The following is a 20,418-nucleotide window of genomic DNA, read 5'->3' as shown; positions in this document are numbered from 1 at the left end:
TGGGGGTGTTGTACCCACATAAAATATTGCTGTGCTTTGTAGGTCTAATGAAAATTGTGTAAAAAAAAAAAAAAAGTGTAAAAATAATGATTAAGAACAATAACATTACCCAACAAATCATTAAATGTATAACATTTTATTTATTACTTTATAAATATACTCAAAAACATTCAAAACAATTCCAATGCTTGTTGGCTCTATGTAACACATGAGGTGAGAAGTAGGCATACAGTCAGTCTGCCTTAATACACATTGGCTCTTTTGATATCAGTAAAGCCTATTAAAATATGTAAGTGGTTTCATTAATTCAATATTCCCTTTGAATTAATTTATTTCCTATCACCAAAACACTAAAGCTGTCTTTCAACCCTGATCACTTATTCCTAAAATTGAGAAAAGCTGCACTAAGAGTTAGACTGCAGTCGTACAAAAGCCCATGTGAAGCACTATGTGTCTAATAGTTCATAGACCCCTAAAACCAAGGGTATTGATGGGGTGTTTGTCCACCATTTGCTGCAAAAACAGCCTGAACTCTTCTGGGAAGGCTTTATACTCAAGATGGTGGAGCATTGTTGTAGGGCTCTGACTGCATTCAGTTAGTGAGGTCAGGTACTGATGTCAGATGATTTGTTCTGGATCAGAAGCGCCACTCCAACTCATTGCAAAGGTATTTGATTGTGTGTTGTCAGCATCCAGTTGAGCTAGCAGAGCTTTTCTGAGAGCCAACATTCAAAATCTGTGTATTAAAAATTGTGTTTTTCAAGGTTAAATATAAAAGTTTATTATTCTAGTTCATTGTGACTGGATTTGATTTTTTAGTGTTATTCAGCACTAAATAAAGTAAACAATACAAAATCCTTTTCACAATAGCATTTGGCACTGCTCTCATGGAATGATGACTATGGAGATGTGTATGCTATTGAATGTAGCTGTGTATGCTATTGAATACCTGTGGGTTCACCTGAATGTATTTGAATTCATTAATTAGAAGGAAAATCTTGACACTTTGACAAAGTATATATTTAAGGAGCTTTTTGTGTGTTAATGTGTAACTTACAATAACATGTTTTTTTATTTTGTTTTTTGTTGTTGGAAATGTGGATCCTTTCCTCACACATATACTTAAGTAAATATGTTTATTGGTAAATACTCAGGAAAGAGTAAAATTACCAAACTGTTACTTAAGTACATGTCGGACTACTCATTGTTATGCAGAAACCTTGTATCTATTTCTGACATTTTTCACTTTCTGAAGTTGAATCCTGCAGTTGTTTATAACACTGAAGAATGGACCAGTAGAAATGCTCCAATATTACTTATTAATTAAACAATGACTTCCAGTGAAAGTTAAAAAGGCTTTTTCCTTCTCCTGTAAAGTTTTTCCAAAAGCTATCCATCTATTTGGAGATACAAGATTTTTGCGTGACAACAATGAAATGTAACTTGTTATTACTAGAGACGTTACAAACAAGAAGACCTGTCACTGGTTGTAATGCTGACATCTGTTTATAAACAAAAAGAGCCAATTAGGTTGCTGGTTATGCCTGCAATCGGAGGAGGGTCAGGGTTTTTTGTGAATTATTAAGCAAAAAGCTACAAACTATTCTTGAGGTTTTGGTCAGATTTTAGCAGTGATTTAAAATCTGTTTTTGAAATGGTAATCTGACCTTCAAAAAGGATTTTGGTCTTTCCTCATTCATAGAGATGGGAGCCTGGTCTTATGCAACTGGAAATTACTGCCTGGTGGCACTGACTTAATGTTAATACCCACCTCTGCGAATTCCATATGTGAATATACTCTACACACTGAACACTGAAACGCAGCCATGCGAACGAGTTGCAGTAGGTAGGTTACCTACTATTTCCCAACAGTCCAGCTCTGGGTCATACCTTTCTATACTCTGCAAGTAGGTACCCTTTGAGTAGGAATAGCCACCAGTTACATAAATGCACCCGTTTATTACTGCAGCTCCGCACTCCATTCTTCTTTCCTTCATCACAGCCAGCTGCTTCCATTCGTCCTTGTCTGGGTCATAGCAGTCTGTGATGGTGGTCTGACCGCCGACCAAAAAGAGCTTGTTGTTCAGGGACACAGAGCAAAGCCCATACTCTGCAATAAGAAGTGAGATATGTATTTGGTTATATTGTTTAGTCAACTGCGTCTGGGATTGTGTATAAATGTGAAGGTAGATAGAAGCTTTGCGGCCAATTCTGTCTAGTAAGTTAGTGACTTGTAAAGGCAGGGTAGTGATTAAGGGACCTACAAATACAGCAACACCTCAAAATGTGAAAAAGGGTATTTTAAAAAGGCTTGGATACTGTACTTCATTTATTAACAAAAAATGTGGTATACAACATTAATTAATTGACCGTTCTCTGTGCAGAAAGAAGCTCTAACGCTCAAAAAGAATTGGGCCTTTCACTTGGTTTGTTGGCTAGGCTAGCATTAGCTTACCTTGAACACAAAAAAACAGACAATATTAGTTGCTGTGCTCGTTATTATTATAAAGAAAAATAAAATACTAGAAGAATGCGTATACCAGTTCCTCCAAAAAGCCAAACTGAATACTTCATTTGAAATAATCTGAAGTTAAATTTACACAGCAATGATTTACTACGTTAAAAACATTCAAATACTATTCAAATATTACATTACACCTCAGCCTAGACCTAATGAATCTGATCATTTATTTGTATAACAATTGTACAGGTAATATGAACAACCATGCTGGTACTTCTGCTTTTCTCTTGACCTTATTGGAACTGACACACAGGATTATGAAGAATACAATTCTGCTGCTATCACAAAATGGCCAAAGGTACCTCTGCAGGCAGCATTTTATACAAGAAGATTCAGACATGACTGGGTTGAACATTTGTTATTACAGCAATATTGTCCCAAGGACTCCTATTGGTGTAATGCAGCATAGTCACCCAGGTTGAGAATCGACCCTTAGTCTCCCAAATGGTGTGGTAGTTCACACCAAGGAAAGGTATATCAGGAAAAAAAATATCACTAGCTTTCTTAAGGCTTCAATGTGATTTTTAATAGATAACATCACGCAGTTTACTTAACAACTACTTAATTTCAGCAAGTAGCAAGATTGATTTAGGCATGCCCAGGCATATACAAGGTATATTAGCAACTCTAACTAGCCTCATTGTTTTCAGTGAAAATGAAAAACAAATTATGGACACCAATTATATTTTTTCCGATCTTTAACATTTTTAAGGTGGGGAAAGTTGTGTAAATTATATTTCTCACCAAGCCCTCACTTTAAGGGCTGGTTTAGAATCTGCCAAAAACACACTGCACTGTATGCTTTATTCTCTATGGACCGAATTAAAGCTTGCACATACACTATTTACTAACACCCAGTTATAGTCTGTACTTGTGAAGATGTGAATGTGAAGCAGTTTGGGTACACTACCTGGATGGGGACTTATTGTTGTAATGCTCCACTCGTTGATGTCAGCTCTGTAGGTCTGGATTTTGTCATAGGTGCAGCTTCCCCTGTACCCATAGTGGCCTCCTGTCACATAGATTCTGTCTTGCACCACACATGCAGTAGCATTTCCAACACCTTAAAAAAAGCAGACAAAACATGCTGATTCACAATTTATTTATGTGCTAATAGAATGCATCACCAACCACCGACTGTGTTTACAGTTCAATTTGGTAACAGCTGGCATACCAGTCTGTCACAAGCCTGGTTTGTATTTTTAGTGCTGTTTCTAATTAAAGGCCGTCATCACGTTCCTTGTGAGTAGCTAAGAGGCATGCCAGAGTATGGAGTTACCCAAGTGCCTAATGACACTGCAGGATTGGGGGTTTCTAACACATTAACGTAACCCCTTAAATTAATCTTTTAGTGTGCTTTTGGACACCCCTGGTCAGATGATTTTGTTGTTTTTCTCAGTGAAAATATGTGAACAAATCCTCTGCAGAAAACATATTTCTGCATATTTGCTTCATGAACCCCTAGAATGTCAAACTGTTTTTCCTTTGGCATAGTCGAATAGTAAGTACAGTTCAGTGACAGTTCAGTGACATACTATGAACCTCAAACACTGTTGTTTCTTAATTCAAAAGAAAATCTGGCACAATCAAAACAGCTGTAAAACAGGCCAATTCCAAAACCCTAGTCTGTTTTCTTACAGTCTTGACAGTCTTATTGTTACATTTATGCCCCAAAATGTATATACGCCCAGTCCACTAGCGAAACTCCTAGTCAAAACTAGCAGTAAAATGCAATGGCAATGATAGAATATTTTTGTTGATACTGGAGAGCAGCACCAAAGATCTGCCTTAGGCTAAAAGCTGAAACTATCTCACTTCTCTTAGACATCCACTTCCTCAAAAAACAGACTGAACTACCAAACTGGAGCTAAACACTCATCAGAAGGGAAAGTAGTGGCTTATTTTTTTTTACTGGTAGGACCCAAGAAAGCCAAACCCAGGGACCATCAACACTATCTGGTAAGACTCTGGAATAATTAGTTTTTTTGTTACAATGTTAAAACTATGCAATAATATACATGTTATGTTAAAACAAATAAATGCAAAAGATTATGGCACATTTTATGGTTATATTTTATGTCTTTCTATATATCAATTTTGCTCTTTATTTTTCAGAAACATTCCACATTTAAGTATCTTTCCAATAGAGTTTTATAGGTTATGTATGTTTAACTTTTGTTCATATTTTTTTGACATACCTTGTATCATATCGGCCACAGGGAACCATTTCTTTTTTAAAGGATCATAGAACTCCGTCTCACGAACCGGGGCACCTCCCCTATATCCACCAATGGCATATATACATCCATGTAAAGGCACAGAGCAGTGGTAGTATCTGGCAGTGACCATAGGGCATCCCTCTGTCCACTCATCAGAGTCAACATTGTAAATCCAGACTGTGTCCAGTGCATCCACGGTCTCTGTCCTATATCCCCCTGTGACATATATGTTGGCACCCAGGAGCGAGACACCGTAACTCTCTCTTGTATAGTCAGGCATGTCTTTCCCTTGGGCCCATGTGTTGGAAATGGGATCCCATATGTGAATTTCCGACAGCGGGTGCCAATAATATCCTCCTACAATATACATGCTTGATGAGGCCTTTTTACAACTTAGAGATAAGTCTTTTCCACAAGATCTCATAGACTGCACGATGACAGATCGTAGCTTATTTTCATTGCATACTTTGTGCACCTCTAAGGCAGTACTGAGGTACAGGTCATCCACCTCAAGCTGAATGCAGTGCAACAGATCGTGTATACAGTCTCTCCGGGAATCTAAGTCAAAGGTCGCCCACTTCACAACCGCTTCTAGGAGGGTGTCCTCCTTCCACACACTGAGGTTCTCAGCAGACAATATTGCCATTAGCTTTTTGAGATCTAGTCCCAAAAACTCTTCTTGATGGATGAGCTCCTCAAACCTACCAAGTATAATCCTCAGTGCCTCGTGTTCCAGCACGGGACAGACATGGAGCTCAGCAAAAGTGTGCATACCGAGACAGTTATCAACATCTAACCACCGCATCAAGAACTCCTCACAGGCTTTCTTTACAGAGCTGAACTGAAGGAGGTCAGCTGCCTCCAGGAGACTTTGCACGTTGGCTTGTGTGATGCTCACCTTTGAGGTGTAGACATAGTTCACCAAAGCACTTAGAATATCTCCATCCACACCAGGCAGTCTGATGATGCCATTTGAACGTTCCCGCATGTCTAAAGTAAACATTACCTTAAAGTAGGCACTACGGGCAGACAGCACAGCCTTGTGACAGTGAAACATCTGTCCTGTAGAGCAGCACAGGGTGATGTCTGTGAAAAGGCCGCTAGTGTAGAACTCCTGAAGGGCGTCCAGCATTTCTGACGGATGGGAGCCATTAAAGAAGTCATATGTGTAACTCTCGAGATCTTTAGCAGACATGGTTCCTTGAAAGCAAGCAGGAGATACAGTGTTGGGATCAAAATCTGTATAATCTACAGGATTATACTATTTTTGCATTAAAATTTGAAAAGTACTAAACCTTGAAAAAAAAAAAGCTTGACCCCTATATTTCTTTGCACAAGAAACAGTCCCTGCCCCCATGCCATTACATGACCTTCAAAGACACACAAAAATATGTACAAACCCAAAACTTACCAGGTGTTGAGAGGCAAACGTTCTATTAAGAAGAGAGCATGATGTGATTCGTGGCCGGTGTTCCTCAAATGTGTATCTGTCTGGGACAGAAGAGACAAATGACCCCCCCTCCGTTCAGTCCCAGTGCTGCCCTCCTATTTTGGTAACTGTGTATAGTTGGAGAGGTGCTGCTGGTTCCACACAGCCTTGTAGATAATGTCAAGCGTCCAGCTGACCGCATTCTTAGAGCAAACGTGAGCCGTGTAGGTCCACACACACACACACACACACTACACATTACTTCATAAAGAAACGTCGCTGCACATACAGTGCTCTCCCCAGTTACCATGGTAGAATCGGATCTACAGTTAATCCTAATAAGGATTAAGACCATTGCATAATGTGGCTTTTAAAGTGAGACCGTACCGAGAGGAGGCAGATACGAGGAGTTTGGGAGGCCATCCCCTGTTCACATACAACCTTACTTATTATGGTATTATAAGCAGCAGACAGCACACATTACAGAGCAAAAATAACAAATGCCAAATGGTTTCCATGGAGACTGACTGAATGCTTAAAAATAAACAAGGCATGTAAACCTTTAGATCCAAAAAAAAAAAAAAAAAAAAAAAAGAAAAAAAAAAAAAGAGTCTATTATGGTCCTGCTGGTTTATTTAAACATTCAAGCTAATTTCTAAAATACAAACATATTTTTATTATTTTCACATTATTTGAGTTGTGTGGAGTGTTGGAGAAGGTTGCAAAGAAAAACAGGATACAAAAGGCCGGCGTCCAAGACAAGGATCAAACCAGTTCAGCATTTCCAGTAGCAATAGTGGTCTCTGACATTTGAAGTCCATTATTATAATATATAACCCAATTAAAAATGCTGGAGTGGCCCAAGCCTAGGCTTAATCCCGGTCTAGGAAATCACCCCTAAGTGACACTTAGAGCAAAATGTGCACAAATTATTAATGGATGTAGTGCTACTGATATGGCAACCCTGGGCCAATATCTGCTCTTAACTACTTTTTTCATGTATGCATCTGTTGATGCCAATATACAGCAGGGTCCAGAAGTCTGAGCCTGCCTTTAAAATCTTTTTATTATTATTGAGAAGGGGGGGCATTTTCATTGAAGCAAACGTTCAGAAGACTTTGAGGTTAATTTATTATCCAAATTATTTATTAGATGCTTTTGCACAAACTTGGGGTGTCTATACAGGTACACGTAATCATTACATACCAACTACCAAGAAATTCTGAAACTCATGTTAAATTGTCACAGATTCTACTATTCACATAAATATGATACTGACAATGGACTTTGTCGTTAAACTATTAGCAACTGAAATGGAAGCAGTGGTCTCAGACATTTGAACTCCATTGTACATTATAAAATGTAGAAACAGACTCCTGAGAGCATTACAGAGCATTATAAACAAATAATAAAATAGTTTGCTTTTTCATTGTAGCTCAGCTCCACATCAACTGTTCTGCTCATCCAGGATACAATGTGTGATCAAAATATCAGGCACATGCCAAATCTTCCAATATGATTGTGCATTCCTAGTGTTATCTATATTATTTATAACTATATCATACCTTCACAGTACTAAATGATGTCTATTGGTTTACATTACATGTTTAGTGTTTACAACATTTTAATAGGATCAATTGATCAATCAGTTGTTTGCAAACAACTACAGTTCCTATATTAGCATTCTACAGACAACAGCTAGTGGCCCAACCTAGGCAAGGCTTTTCACAGTAAACAGTAAATTGCAATAGTAGTATGGTTATGCTATATTAGATTACTCAACCCTGTTAGGCACTGGAATGCTAGGTAACTCCCACTAACTTTTAGTAGTAGGAATTTATAGTAGTAGGAATTTATACAGCAAGTTGTGCGGCCTCCTTCACCAAGGACTTCAAAGAACCAAGATCTCCCAACAGGGACTGCATTCCCACACAGTACCACTGGTCACCATTAGAGGCAGTGGAGGCACTGAAGTAGTCCATCTCAATACCAGCTCCTGCCAAGACCCCTGAAGAGATGAAACATGAATATAAAGTCATAATTATTATTTGTTTTTAAATAAACATCTGTAATAATAGGAGGGCTTCAGTTGGTCTTTGGTCAGTTAACCCACCAGTAACTGACGGCAGAAGCTGAGATGATCCGGCAGCCTTAAAGAAGAGCAGGTTTCCAGAGAGTGGGATTGGCTGCCGGAATGCACTGCCATTCAGCTCGAGCAGGACAGGCACCTCGGCCTGCACTGAGCCTAAGGCCTTATAGATACTGCCATTCACAGAGACCTCCATCATACAGGCACCAGTAGCTTCCTTTGTGTCACTGTGACTTTTTTTAATCTGTTGGGTGAGACCAAATAATGCTGCTTAATGCAAGAGGCACTGCTGTGGGAGAAGATACCATCAATGTTTTATCTTTATTTCAGAGACCAACAGAACTCTATAAGATGGGGGTATCAAATATGCATTTAAAACAAGCAATTCATCCTTACTGCAATCCCAGTATCTTCAGCTAGAGGCAGTGCGTTCACCAAGTTAGGGCCATTCCCAGGTCCTTCAGTCAGCAACCCAACAACTGCTGCTGAGCTCAGGAACCCAGCTGATTTCTTTAAACAGTCTCCTGGGGCACAAACAACGAAATCGTGTTAATTCACATGCTTATAAAATTTACTTATTAAAGGCAAAACAATAAAAAGTAACTTTTTAAATCAAGCCTGTGGTACACATTCACAACACTAGAGGGCAATAAGCAACCACTGATGAAACTCAAAGTCCAAGTTTCATCATAACTCAGTCTCATCAGAACCGCACCTTTAATCTGGATTAAACTTGTACTTTGATTTATGCAGTTCCTAAACTGGTCACCTTTAATGACCAGTTCAGAAGCCTACCTTGAGTTGTGATGTGCACATGAGCATAGGGTTGTTTGGAGGAGCTGCAGGCCTTTAGCACTCGCCCCATGGCCTCGCCCAGCCTGATCCACTGCTGTGACTCAGGGGTAAAGGTGCTGGCCAACACCTGGGCATTCACCTGGATGAGAATGTAAGGACAATCAGGATTAGAATTTCAGATTAAATATAATTATACATATTGAATTAAACAAATTATCTACTTATGTAGAGCAACCTAGATAACTAAACTACACAATCAGTCCAACTACATTTTAAAGAGGTCGTAGAAATAGTTCAGTCATTAGTCACTGGAGTTTAGGCACAACAAAGCACACTTACCCAAAATAACAGAAGCACATACAGTTGTAAAGCTATACTGAACTGCCAAACTGTTCATTTCTTTTAATGGAATAACTCACAGCTCCCACTAATGCTTTGCCTTTGACCATATCCACAATCTGCAGTGCAATGTCCTGGCCACAGCGAGCTTGGGCTTCCTTTGTGCTAGCTCCCAGATGAGGGCAGCCGATCACATTAGGGTGCTTTACCAGGGCCCAGTTCTTTGGAGGCTCCTAAACCAACGTGATGGAAAAGTGGCATTACCCATCAACCTTTATAAAAATGAGCAGCTACAGCATCTCCATGCACAATTATACAAATATAACAGTCAGTAAAAGACATACATCTTCATCACTGCCTTTAGTTTGATTGTTGCATTAATAATAATAATAATAATAATAATAATAAATAAATAAAATAATTGTCTTACCTCCACAAACACATCAAGGCCAGCTCCACCACACTGTCCGGACTCCAGAGCTCGGAGTAAAGCAGCTTCATCAATGATGCCTCCACGGGCACAGTTCACCACCTTCACACCTCTTTTACACTTCGCAAAGGAGTCATCGTTCAGTAAACCTACCAAATAGAAGGGTCAAGGGAAACAGTAAGAGAGGGTTCATCAGGTATTTTGGATTTAAAGGATTTTGGTGAACCAATTCATTTTTTCAACCTGTCAATTTCCCCAATCTTTCTGTTCTTTCCAGATTGTTTTGGAAATGGGGCCTTTATGGCCAGTGTATTACCTGTAAATGACCTCTGTTCTGACTGGATTTTCTATATGTTGTCTCATTCAGAGTGAACAGGTGAATGTGTGTCAATATTTAGGATTCTGTGACACCACAAAAACACCATATTCAAAACATGCTGTTTTTCGCAGCTTATTTTATTTTCTTATTTATTTATGAGTAAATGGAAAGTGTTGAAACATTAAAGGGTTTGTGTACATCACCACATCAAATTATTTTTAAAACAGAATAAAGAAACTTTATATAAATACAGCAATGAAGCGGAAACATAAGTGCCTCTTAACTGTACTCTTACCTGTAGTGGAGGGCATGAGAGGTGTGTGCACAGTGATATAATCACACTGGGGCCAGAGCTCCTCCAGGGACATCTGTTCCACCCCCCAGCTGGCAGACACTTCTGGAGGGGTAATGGGGTCATAACCAATGGTCTGCCAGTAAATGACACAGATCAGCACCTTATCCATAGATTCTTGGACAAACTACCAACACGTTTCGAACATGACGAGAGATGATCTTACCCTCACACCAAAAGACTGCATTCTAGTGGCTACTTCTTTTCCGATCCTTCCAAGCCCAACTATTCCAAGGGTTTTTCCATACAGCTCTGCACCCATGAACTGTAAAATCATTAACAAAACACTGACCCACCTACACTAAAAGCCTGCATGACGTAACATATCCAGTTGTCAGACCTGGTTAGTGACGACTGGATGAGCACAGAGAACACAAAAGCATGTTTAATTACTGTCCACACTAAGTAACCAGCCCATCACAGACTCTATAGTAGTCTACTCCAGTCTGTACCTTTTTACGATCCCAGTTTTCTGATTTCATTGACATAGCAGCTTGTGGAACATGTCTAGAAAAAGGGAAAAAAGAGGATTATATCAATAGTATAATATTGGTGACATTTGAGTAAAATGAAAATGTAGGTTTACTTTATATAGTTGTAATCATATGTATTTTTAGGTTCAATTCTGATGTCTATTTGCTTCTGTATTGAGTACTTACTGCTTTAAAATTTTACCCAATATAAACCCAAATCCCCACAATCTACAAAGTATTTACTGCAAATCCTTTCATTAAAATGCATACAACTGATTTCTCATACCTTGACAAACTCATCAGAAGAGTACAGGTCAGCTCAGCAGCACTGATGGTGTTTCCACTTGGAGTGCTGTAAAGTACAAGTAAAATAACTGTAAATATAGCATTGTAAACATAACCTCAACACATAAAATAGCTCATTTGAACAGTTTACATTAACACATGACAGAATCCCCCAAAGAACCAGATTTGAATTTGATCATTATATTTCCACAACCTTGTTGCCATTTCTAAATAAAAATAATTAAATTAATATTTATTTATATTTAAATATTTATTTATTAAAACTTTCCATGAACATAACCCATCTGCCTGGGCAGCTGTACGTAAAAAGCTGCCAGCAGCAGAGCGATTCAGGCAGTTGGAGCAAAACTGGGCAGGACTTTTACTTTCCGAATCCGACTTTACTCTTTCACTTCTGCCTGCCCCCACTGCACACTGACACACGGTGCTATTTGTTTTTTCTTAAATGTTAGGTCATCTCATTACTTCATGACTATTATGCCCTTTTTGGTGGCCGCATCCACATCCACGTTGTCCACGCCGGTCCCAGCTCGACCAATCACCTTCAGGCTGCTGGCAGCGGCGATGACGTCAGCAGTAACTTTGGTCGCTGATCGAACCACGAGGCCGTCGTAGTCCTGGCGGAGAGGGGTGAAAGGGGTCAGCGCGACAGGTCGAGCAAAGCCATGACCTGTATTTAACAGCAACACTGCGAACAGTTAGGATCTGAGCTCCCACTTTTTGGACTGCTATTTGGAAAGTGAATCTGGAAAACTTGGTGGTTACGACGTAGGCGTTGGCTTGCTGCCTAATGGTAGCATTTAACGTTTTAAAAAAACTAAAAAAGCACAAGTTTAATTAAAATCAGACCAAACTAAGCATTAAGTTTAGAGGGTTTGTACAAATTAATTTTTGCATTAGTCAAACGGCTTAAAACACCTTTCTTAACTGTAATGGAAGTCAATGTAATTTTTTTTTTTAATGCATTTCGATTTTATCCATTTTAAAACCAACAACCACATTCAGATTATTTGCAAAAATGTTATTTTGCAAAAAGAAAATAATAAATAATAATAATAAATAGTCGAAATGGGATTTATCTGCCTGTGAAAGACACTGCAGCCTGTTTTTCTACCAAGTCAGCTCATCTGCCATCGTGTTTTAACCCATAATAAGTTATTAGAAGATGCAAATGCTGGATAATTACTAGGCTTCTCTCGCTGAGTAGTTCACAGTATTGCATTTGCAGGCAGGCAGGCAGGCAGGCAGGCGTGCAGGTTCAGCACACGCAGCCACACCGGCGGAGAGGTTACATCAGCCTCGTGAGGAGGGAGGCGCCAATGGCGGTGCGACTCAGCAAACCTGAGCCTGCAGCTCCAACATCGATAAAACTGAGAAAGCTTACAAAACTTTTTTCCTGAAGTATCTGCCACAATGCATTAGTAAATGCAGGCAGGCCGGGACACCGCGAACAGACTGCCTAACAAACAGACGTCAATTACCTTAATCTGGGAAATCAGCTCATCTTTGCTCATATTTTGCTTCTCCGTCACCTCGATCCCGTTTTCCTGCAGAATCGTCTTGCAGCACGGATCGACACTTTCGCTGATTAAAATGCGTTTGATTGATACTGAGGCCATTTTCTCCTGTTTGTGGATGCAACTCGCAGGAGCTGATGGGCATGTGTGAACTGATTTTACGTGGCCGGGCTTTGAATGAACACTGGGGTGTGGGAGGAGCCTGGCTGAAGGGGCCCATCAAAACAAGGACTACCAACAACACAACAGTTTCAAGGCGTAGAGGAGCTCAAATGGGCACTAGAGCCATTCATTTCATTTTTTCATCAAGTAAAACATTTGTTGTATTTTTAAATGATAATACTTTAACCTAAGACAGGATTTATTTTTGGGTTTTTGTAGTCGTTAATATTTTCTTTTTACATTTTACATTTTTTACATCTTTTACAATTACATCATATTTATTTACATTATATTTATTTTGAAATAAATAAAATGTAATCTAAGTATTATTAAGATAATCCTTTATAATCCTTTAGAAGATTACAAAAAACAGTTGTTTCCTGTCTTAGGTAAAAGTATTATCATTTAAAAATACAACAAATGTTTTACTTGATGAAAAAATGAAATGAATGGCTCTAGTGCCCATTTGAGCTCCTCTACGCCTTGGAACTGTTGTGTTGTTGGTAGTCCTTGTTTTGATGGGCCCCTTCAGCCAGGCTCCTCCCACACCCCAGTGTTCATTCAAAGTCCGGCCACATAAAATTACATATAATTTTACATATAATAGATTACATATAATGTAATCTAATAATATAATGTAATCTAAGTAAAAAGATTAAGACAATCCTTATAAAGGATATTCCTACTTAGATTACATTATATTTATTTTGTACAGTTAAATACCAGTAGTTCATATTTCTCTCGTTTCCTTTTTTGGATTGCTGGATTTGAATCACAAAAATCACTTATATTAATCACTCAAAATTTTCACCGTTCCTACATCTGCTGTATGATCAAGGAAAGGTACCCTACAGAAACGATATTCAAACCAAAGGAATCCTAAAAAGACAAGAATAACACCTAACAAACTTTGTGGTACTGAACACACACACACTAGTAAACTAAGGGCAGTGTGTACACACACACTCAGAGCGGTGGGCAGCCAACTCAGCGTCTGGGGAGCAGAGAGGGTTAAGGGCCTTGCTCCAGGGCCCAACAGTGGCAGCTTGCAGAGCAACCTTGTCATCAATAGCACAGAGCTCTAACCCCTGAGACACCACTGCCCCTCAGGATGATGTGTGCAATAAGTAGTTCACACTTCCTGAGCCCTGGTTGTGGAGTTTCCCCTGCTCAAACATGCCTGACCCAACCAATCAGCCCATTAACCAGCCATTCCTGATTGGAAATGTGTGTGTTAGATCAGGTATCCACTGACATGTGCAGAGCAAGGGTACTCAGAGGGTAGACCAAGGTAGGGAACCTGAGCTATAGGTAGTAGGTTCTGGTTCTGGTGGTCCGTAAAATTACTGCATTGGTGAGGGCTCTGGAAAAACTCTTCTGGATGTCCCATGTATTTTTGTATATTTAGTACATTCAGTTCTGTATATTTAGTGCTATCCTGCTGTTAAGTAATTATCTGAGCCACATCACAAGAAGTTCAGTGCCTGATTGGCTGGTCATGTTGTGCAAATGACAAATAAACCTTGACCTGACTTGATTATTAAGTATAGTCTTATGCAAATGTACTGCACACTCAAGTAGGTACACTACTTTACCCATCTTTGCTCAGTGTACATCAGGATCGGTTTGTTTGCAGATGCCTGAATTTGTTTTGGCACGTTGAAAACTGCTCACATGACACTGAGATGAGCAGGACAGCATTGCTGACAAAGCCATCCTGGTTTAAACATAAGTAACATTAGGGATGAAGTGAAAGGGTTACACAGTCAGCTACCCCATGTTAAACACTGTAACTTTAAAATGTAATGAAGGTCACAATTGTGGTCTAATTTTTGGCGTACGTTTGAACATCTGACCAATTAGGACACCACATGATAGCACACCCACCCTTTTTTTGTGCGCGGAAAGTAATTAAATATGCTGCTTTTTTAACCACCATACAGGCAATATGCCATGCTGAACAGACCTGCACTCAACTGGCTGAACTTGCTAAGGAGTGCAGTTTTGCAGCATCCTGTCCGGGTAACACTGGAGCTTCTTGCACAATATTTATTCATTTTTATATGAATTGTGTTATCATAATTCTATGATCATAAGGGAACTAAGCAAAAAAACACAAGGTAGACAAGGCAACAACTAAAGGACGATAACCACAGATAGGAATAAAAATATTCAGAATGGTCCTAATCTAAACCTTACAAAAATAGTGTAGTATGCTATAAGATACACAGTTAACTTCTGCAGTGGAAAGGTTTATCCTGCTGTGCTTCTTGTTAACCTAATAATTTTAACAAGATAATGAACAGCTCTGTACTAATTTATCTAGTCAGTTAACAGTGTACAATTCACTTGATTTTTTTTTCTTCTGAAAAGCAGGTGCCAACTGGCATTCTCTGCACCCTACACACAGATAATAAAGATGTTCTTTATTAATTTCTGCTCTTAATTTATTTTATTCACAAATGAATTTTAATTACATTGTTGTACTAAATTCCTCATTTCCTTAATTCCTGAAAAAATGTGCTTGTTTAATTTTTACATAATAAATATATATTATACATTTATATTATTTATTTAAAAAAATATTTTTATTATTAATTTAAATTGTTTTATTATTTTTTTTTTTTCATTTATTATTATTATTTTTTTTACATACATAATCAAATAAAGTACAAAAAATAGTTATTGGTGTATGAATAAATAAATGAATAAATAAATAAATAAATAAATAAATAAATAAATAAACAAACAAATGCTCTCTTTGTTCGCATTTCCGTGACGTCCTGCTCATAGTCTCGCGAGGTTGTCATTGGAGACGGTGTAAATGTAAACACAGTTGCTAAGCAACGCCAGCGGAGCGCTACAGCATGTTTGCCAAGTTTGGGTGTAAAGCTCGGTCTAAACAGAAGAATAAGAAAGCATTATAAGGGTTGAGGAAACTTTATAAAGGATCTGATGATACGGGTTTATTCACCGAGATGATCTTACATTAGTCTGCCAACATGTCCACAGTTTCTCCATCCGTTGTGCAGTATGGTCGAAGACAAGGATCAAGCAGAAAAGGTCAGTCAAAGACCTAGCCTAGCTATCTATAGCTACTTTCATACTAAGGTCTCTGAAATGTCTTTAACTAGATTAGCTAATCTGTAGAGCTGAAACTTGGTCAGTCAGACTGGCTTTTTTTTTTACATATAGCTGGCTGTATATTTGTTATTATTATTATGGGCTATTTAGTGTGGTAAACCCTAAGGTTTGAAGTCCTAAGGTATATTAAGCAGCCCTGTCTAATTAGACTAGCTATTTCCACTTTATTTATATAATTAGATAAAACAAATACCTTTAGGTAAAATGAATACCTTAGAAACTCAATACATTAGATAAATGTCTCAATATTACTAGCTAGCTACATTCCTCACATTTGGGCTGGGGATCACATATCCTAGTCTCTTATTAAACATTTTAAGTGTAACCTAAGTGTAGTAGATGCCATACCCTCATAAAGTCTGAATAGATTTTCTATTTTTAAAATATGTTAGTATTAGAAGTCATTGTGGAGCATTGTTTTGCCATGACATTGTGATACCAAGTAAAGTGTCAAATGACTGCGACAGTCAAATTATCTATGTATGTTAGTATTAATTCACAACCTGTATCTCTATCAAACACCAGTTCACTCTGCCGAGGTTAAAACTAAACCTGGTCAACCGATAGATCTTCGGCAAGTGACAGTGCTACCCAGATCAGAATGGCTGCGTCTTCAGGACAGTCTGAATCAGGTGAACAAACACAAGGAGAGTCTGATCGAAGCAGCAAAGCAGAGGGAGGCCATGCACATGCGATCCAAAGAGGTGGTAAAAAACTGGACAAATACTATTGCTGTGAGTAAGTTTACTTTTCTGAAAGATGAAATGTGGATTTAACTTTGATGCACATTAAACATAATATGTGCTTTTCTGCTTAAAACATGTGCCCATGTCATGTATTTATAGGGACAACGTCAAAAAAAGTTGGAGGCGAAGAAAATCAGAGAGGAGATTGAAGAGGAGGAGAGGAAACGAATCGACATAGAAGAAGCAAAGTTTCAGCAACAGAAAAGAAAAGAGGCCATTGAGAGGGCAAAGACCCTGCAATACTATCAGGCAGACAGAGTGAAAGGGTTTCATGTTTGTATTTCTAGATTTCTGAATTCTTTTATTTGTGCTTGTGTTTGACTTAGCCACATATTAACATTCCCATTTATTAAATGCTTTCCATCTGGCCACCAACATTGATACCCCCTTATCTGCTTGAATGTAGAACATGAGGTTGGGTGACCAAAATTCAGTGTCAGGACATTTCAATGTCAATTTAGCGTACAATAGTGACAACAGCAGACATTGATATTTTGTTGGTTTAGGTTTTCCAAACATCACATTCCGGCATCATACTGACATAAATCCCAACATTTAGTTGTGAGGTATGGTGACCAAAACCCAAACGTCTGCCAAACTTAGTATAATGTCAGTGTCCCCACAACGAAGATTCTAATGTTGTTAGAGGCTGACATGATCATGTCATGGTGTTAAGTAACCATAATATGTAATTCATCATATGTCTAATGTGGAGCTTGATGTCAAGCCAGTGTTGATTTTGATGTATATGTGACTCTGATTTCCAACCAAAATTCAACATCTGTCTGATGTTATAGTCCAGTGTCTTTCTGGTCTCCCCCCAGAGTGCCCTGTTGCTGACTGAGGTTCTGAAGGAGAGGGAGGCACAGATTGAGCTGAAACGAAGAAAGCAGAATGCCTCTAAAGATGTGGATAAGGAGGTCTTGGCAATGATTGCATGCAAAGAGGAGGAAGCCTTACAGCAGGAGCAACAGAAGGCCCTGGAGAAGAAGCAAGAGTGTCTGGCAGTGGCTGAGAGTTTAAAACAACAGTAAAGTATAAGAGAAACTACCATGTAGAGGTCTAAGTCTGTTAACTGCTGATGTAATTATGTGGCCAAAACACTTTCTTATGATTGATCAAAGCCACTGACTCCCTCAGTGTATCAAAAGTCTTCATCTTTATTAGGATGAAGGAGCATGACCGTGCTGAAGAGCAGGAGAAAATGGAGCACAGGAAGGAGGCAGAAGAACTCCAGCGGCTAAGACAGCTTCATCTATGGGAACAATCCATGCTTGAGCAGAAGAAGCAAGAAGAGAAAAGAAACATCATGAGAGCTCATCAGGTCCTGATCAAGTCCTACATGGATTCCACTTCCATTTTTTTAAAATGTTCTGTTAATTCATAATGGCAGCCATGTGAGGTACAAGGAAACAAGTACACTGCTTCCTTTTCTGACAGACCAGTGTTTCCAGTAAGGGACTATCTAACCATGCAGCTTGCACAGATGTGTACTCATCATAATGCAGTAAAACATAAATGTGTATTTGTTTTGTTTTTCAGAAACACCTGGCTGACAGAGATATCATTCAAGCAATTGAGGCTCAAAAACAGGACCAGGAGGAGGACAGACGAAGGCTTTTTGCTGATGCTAAAGAGAAGATGATGAAACTAAGGAAAGAAAAAGAAGCAGAGCTCTTTAGGTACTGAATGCTTTTGAGAAGTGTGTTAAGTCATACCGGTCATTATTTCAGTAGTAGTACAAATGTGCTGTATTGTATTGGTTACATCCAAGTGCATGTCCATTGTTATATTCACGCATTTAATGGCAAATTACTTACTATAGGGTACCCAATTCTATTTAACAACCCAGTACCCAATTCTATTTATCTGTGGTAGAGGGATTCAAAGACACAGAGAGGCCATTATTGAGAGACTTGCAGCACAGCGCCAAGAACAAACCAGCAATGAGGAAGAGCTGATCTCCAAAGCAGTGGCAGAAGCTGAGGCCAAGCGAGTTCGGCAGCAGCGCGAGAAGGATGAGATGAAGGCGGCAATGCTGAAGTCCATTGCTGCCCACAGAGAGGCCACAGTAAACTTTACTTTTAATACTTTGATTAACTGAGGTACAAATGGACATGTGAGGAGGAACATGACTGAAGCCCCTCCTCCTCTTAATATACCATCCTGTAAATGCTTATCTCTGTCTGCCTGTCATGTTCATGACTAAGTTTTTGCCACTTTATTTTCATATAATACTGCTTTAAAGTGTGCTGTTACTAACACTGCCCCAATTCTGTTACATTAACGTTACAATTTTAGCTTCAAGAGAAGGAGCACAGGGAGCAAGAGGAGAAACAAACAGCTGCTGAGTTGCTCAATGTGAAAAAAGAAGCTGATAGCATTTTTCTTGAAAAGCAACAGCTCAAGGCACAGAAAATGAAAGAATATGCCAAAACACTACAAGACACCTATGTTCATCAGATGGTGGGTACATCTTAATATTTTGATTTTCTTCTAGTTTTCATTTAGTGATATTCAACAAATCACTACATTTCTGGTGACTTTTGTCTAACCCAGGCTGAGAAACGTGAACTGGGCAAGCGCATGACACAAGAACAACAGAAGTTTGAAGCCAGCAAAGCAAAACTCATTGCAGAGGAGGAGAAGCGGTTTCAGCAGTATGCCAAGCATGTGATCCAGACAGCCACTGCGGCCCAGAGGAACACCTACCCGCTTCACAAGGCTGCAAGAGAGGGCATCGGTGGAGGACTAGGTCCTGTATTTGGTGGAGTTAGGCCAAGTTATCTTGTTCATGATGAATCAGGTGTTCAGATGCCCAATTATGTTAGCAGTACTACTCAAGACATAAAGGAGCTTAATGAAACCATTGACATTCATCAGTCCAAGAAACGACTGGGATTTACTTGGTGATGATCATGAGCAAACATGACCTTTAACTGTTTACTGAAGCTACTGTCAAAATAATAAAGGGGAAGGACCTTTCAAGTTAACACATTGTTTTAGTCTTCTTTAAAGCTGTTGCAGCCTTGTTGATAGTTGCATGTATTGCATGATTTTATTTGTCATTTTTCTTTCATGCTTTTAGCTATTAGACCTCTTTGCTGTGATCTACAACCAATAAATGTGTTGTTATTTTTTTTTTTTATTCCTTTCCTTATCTCTATGGTGGGTTAAGTCACAAAGCTGCCAGAGTCTAGCCTGTCCATCAGGAAAAGAGCTGAAAGACATTACTGTTGGACAGGTTTGACTTTGGTGTTAAGAAATCTGGCTAAACTAAGAAACCTTGCATTGTGATCAACCTGCGTGTGGTTGTCAGTCCTGGTCCTCAAGTACCACTGCCTTGCTTTTTAGTTGGCTCAAGTGTGTGAGCATTTACATTTACATTTACTGCATTTAGCAGATTTTTTATAGGCTAAAAAAATTAAAGATACCTCTAAGTGTAGACACTACTAAACACAAGTCAATAAGGTGACCACTCTTAGCAGAGAAAGCACAAAATGAGCGTGAGATGCGTTAGATGTGGGAATTACTAGTTTATACCAAAAAATGTGTAACAGACGTTATTGTTATAATA

The 20,418-nt window shown here is 38.9% G+C and overlaps 3 protein-coding genes across 3 annotated transcripts; 1 reads left to right on the top strand and 2 right to left on the bottom strand.

Annotated features, from left to right (window-relative positions):
• Positions 1-184: 184 nt before the first annotated feature.
• klhl23 (kelch-like family member 23) lies at positions 185-6,394 on the bottom strand. Its single transcript, XM_072685069.1, has 4 exons — positions 6,152-6,394; positions 4,720-5,940; positions 3,432-3,584; positions 185-2,110 (listed from the first exon to the last, which is right to left on the bottom strand). Exons 2-4 carry the CDS (start codon positions 5,933-5,935, stop codon positions 1,800-1,802), a joined length of 1,680 nt encoding a protein of 559 aa, XP_072541170.1. The 5' UTR covers positions 5,936-5,940; positions 6,152-6,394; the 3' UTR covers positions 185-1,799.
• A 390-nt stretch (positions 6,395-6,784) lies between these two features.
• phgdh (phosphoglycerate dehydrogenase) lies at positions 6,785-12,922 on the bottom strand. The gene is made up of 12 exons (XM_072685067.1): positions 12,754-12,922; positions 11,738-11,889; positions 11,253-11,318; positions 10,946-11,000; positions 10,660-10,758; positions 10,437-10,569; positions 9,823-9,971; positions 9,473-9,625; positions 9,054-9,192; positions 8,655-8,782; positions 8,283-8,502; positions 6,785-8,177 (listed from the first exon to the last, which is right to left on the bottom strand). Exons 1-12 carry the CDS (start codon positions 12,889-12,891, stop codon positions 8,023-8,025), a joined length of 1,587 nt encoding a protein of 528 aa, XP_072541168.1. The 5' UTR covers positions 12,892-12,922; the 3' UTR covers positions 6,785-8,022.
• Positions 12,923-15,812: 2,890 nt separating this feature from the next.
• Positions 15,813-19,817, top strand: cfap210 (cilia and flagella associated protein 210). The gene is made up of 9 exons (XM_072685066.1): positions 15,813-16,014; positions 16,621-16,829; positions 16,941-17,114; positions 17,666-17,871; positions 18,009-18,165; positions 18,384-18,523; positions 18,720-18,912; positions 19,143-19,307; positions 19,401-19,817. The coding sequence occupies exons 1-9, from the start codon at positions 15,954-15,956 to the stop codon at positions 19,752-19,754; spliced, it is 1,659 nt and encodes a 552-aa protein (XP_072541167.1). The 5' UTR covers positions 15,813-15,953; the 3' UTR covers positions 19,755-19,817.
• Positions 19,818-20,418: the final 601 nt, after the last annotated feature.

Source organism: Salminus brasiliensis, chromosome 8, assembly GCF_030463535.1.
Source record: "Salminus brasiliensis chromosome 8, fSalBra1.hap2, whole genome shotgun sequence".
Classification (NCBI taxonomy): domain Eukaryota; kingdom Metazoa; phylum Chordata; class Actinopteri; order Characiformes; family Bryconidae; genus Salminus; species Salminus brasiliensis.
This window is presented reverse-complemented; position numbering and strand designations above follow the sequence as displayed.

Bases quoted from the DNA above. Each gene is read 5' to 3' on its own strand.
- klhl23 (XM_072685069.1), bottom strand. From the start codon at position 5,935: ATGTCTGCTAAAGATCTCGAGAGTTACACATATGACTTCTTTAATGGC. The intron at 3,585-4,719 runs GTATGTCAAAAA...GCTTTTTTTAAG, and splicing joins TGTGGCCGATATGATACAAG to GTGTTGGAAATGCTACTGCA. The intron at 2,111-3,431 runs GTAGTGTACCCA...TTCTTATTGCAG, and splicing joins AACAATAAGTCCCCATCCAG to AGTATGGGCTTTGCTCTGTG.
- phgdh (XM_072685067.1), bottom strand. From the start codon at position 12,891: ATGGCCTCAGTATCAATCAAACGCATTTTAATCAGCGAAAGTGTCGAT. The intron at 11,001-11,252 runs GTATGAGAAATC...CCCTTTTTCTAG, and splicing joins CTTCTGATGAGTTTGTCAAG to ACATGTTCCACAAGCTGCTA. The intron at 9,972-10,436 runs GTAAGAGTACAG...TCTATTTGGTAG, and splicing joins TCTCATGCCCTCCACTACAG to GTTTACTGAACGATGACTCC.
- cfap210 (XM_072685066.1), top strand. From the start codon at position 15,954: ATGTCCACAGTTTCTCCATCCGTTGTGCAGTATGGTCGAAGACAAGGA. The intron at 17,115-17,665 runs GTTTGTATTTCT...GTCTCCCCCCAG, and splicing joins ACAGAGTGAAAGGGTTTCAT to AGTGCCCTGTTGCTGACTGA. The intron at 18,524-18,719 runs GTACTGAATGCT...TATCTGTGGTAG, and splicing joins AAAGAAGCAGAGCTCTTTAG to AGGGATTCAAAGACACAGAG.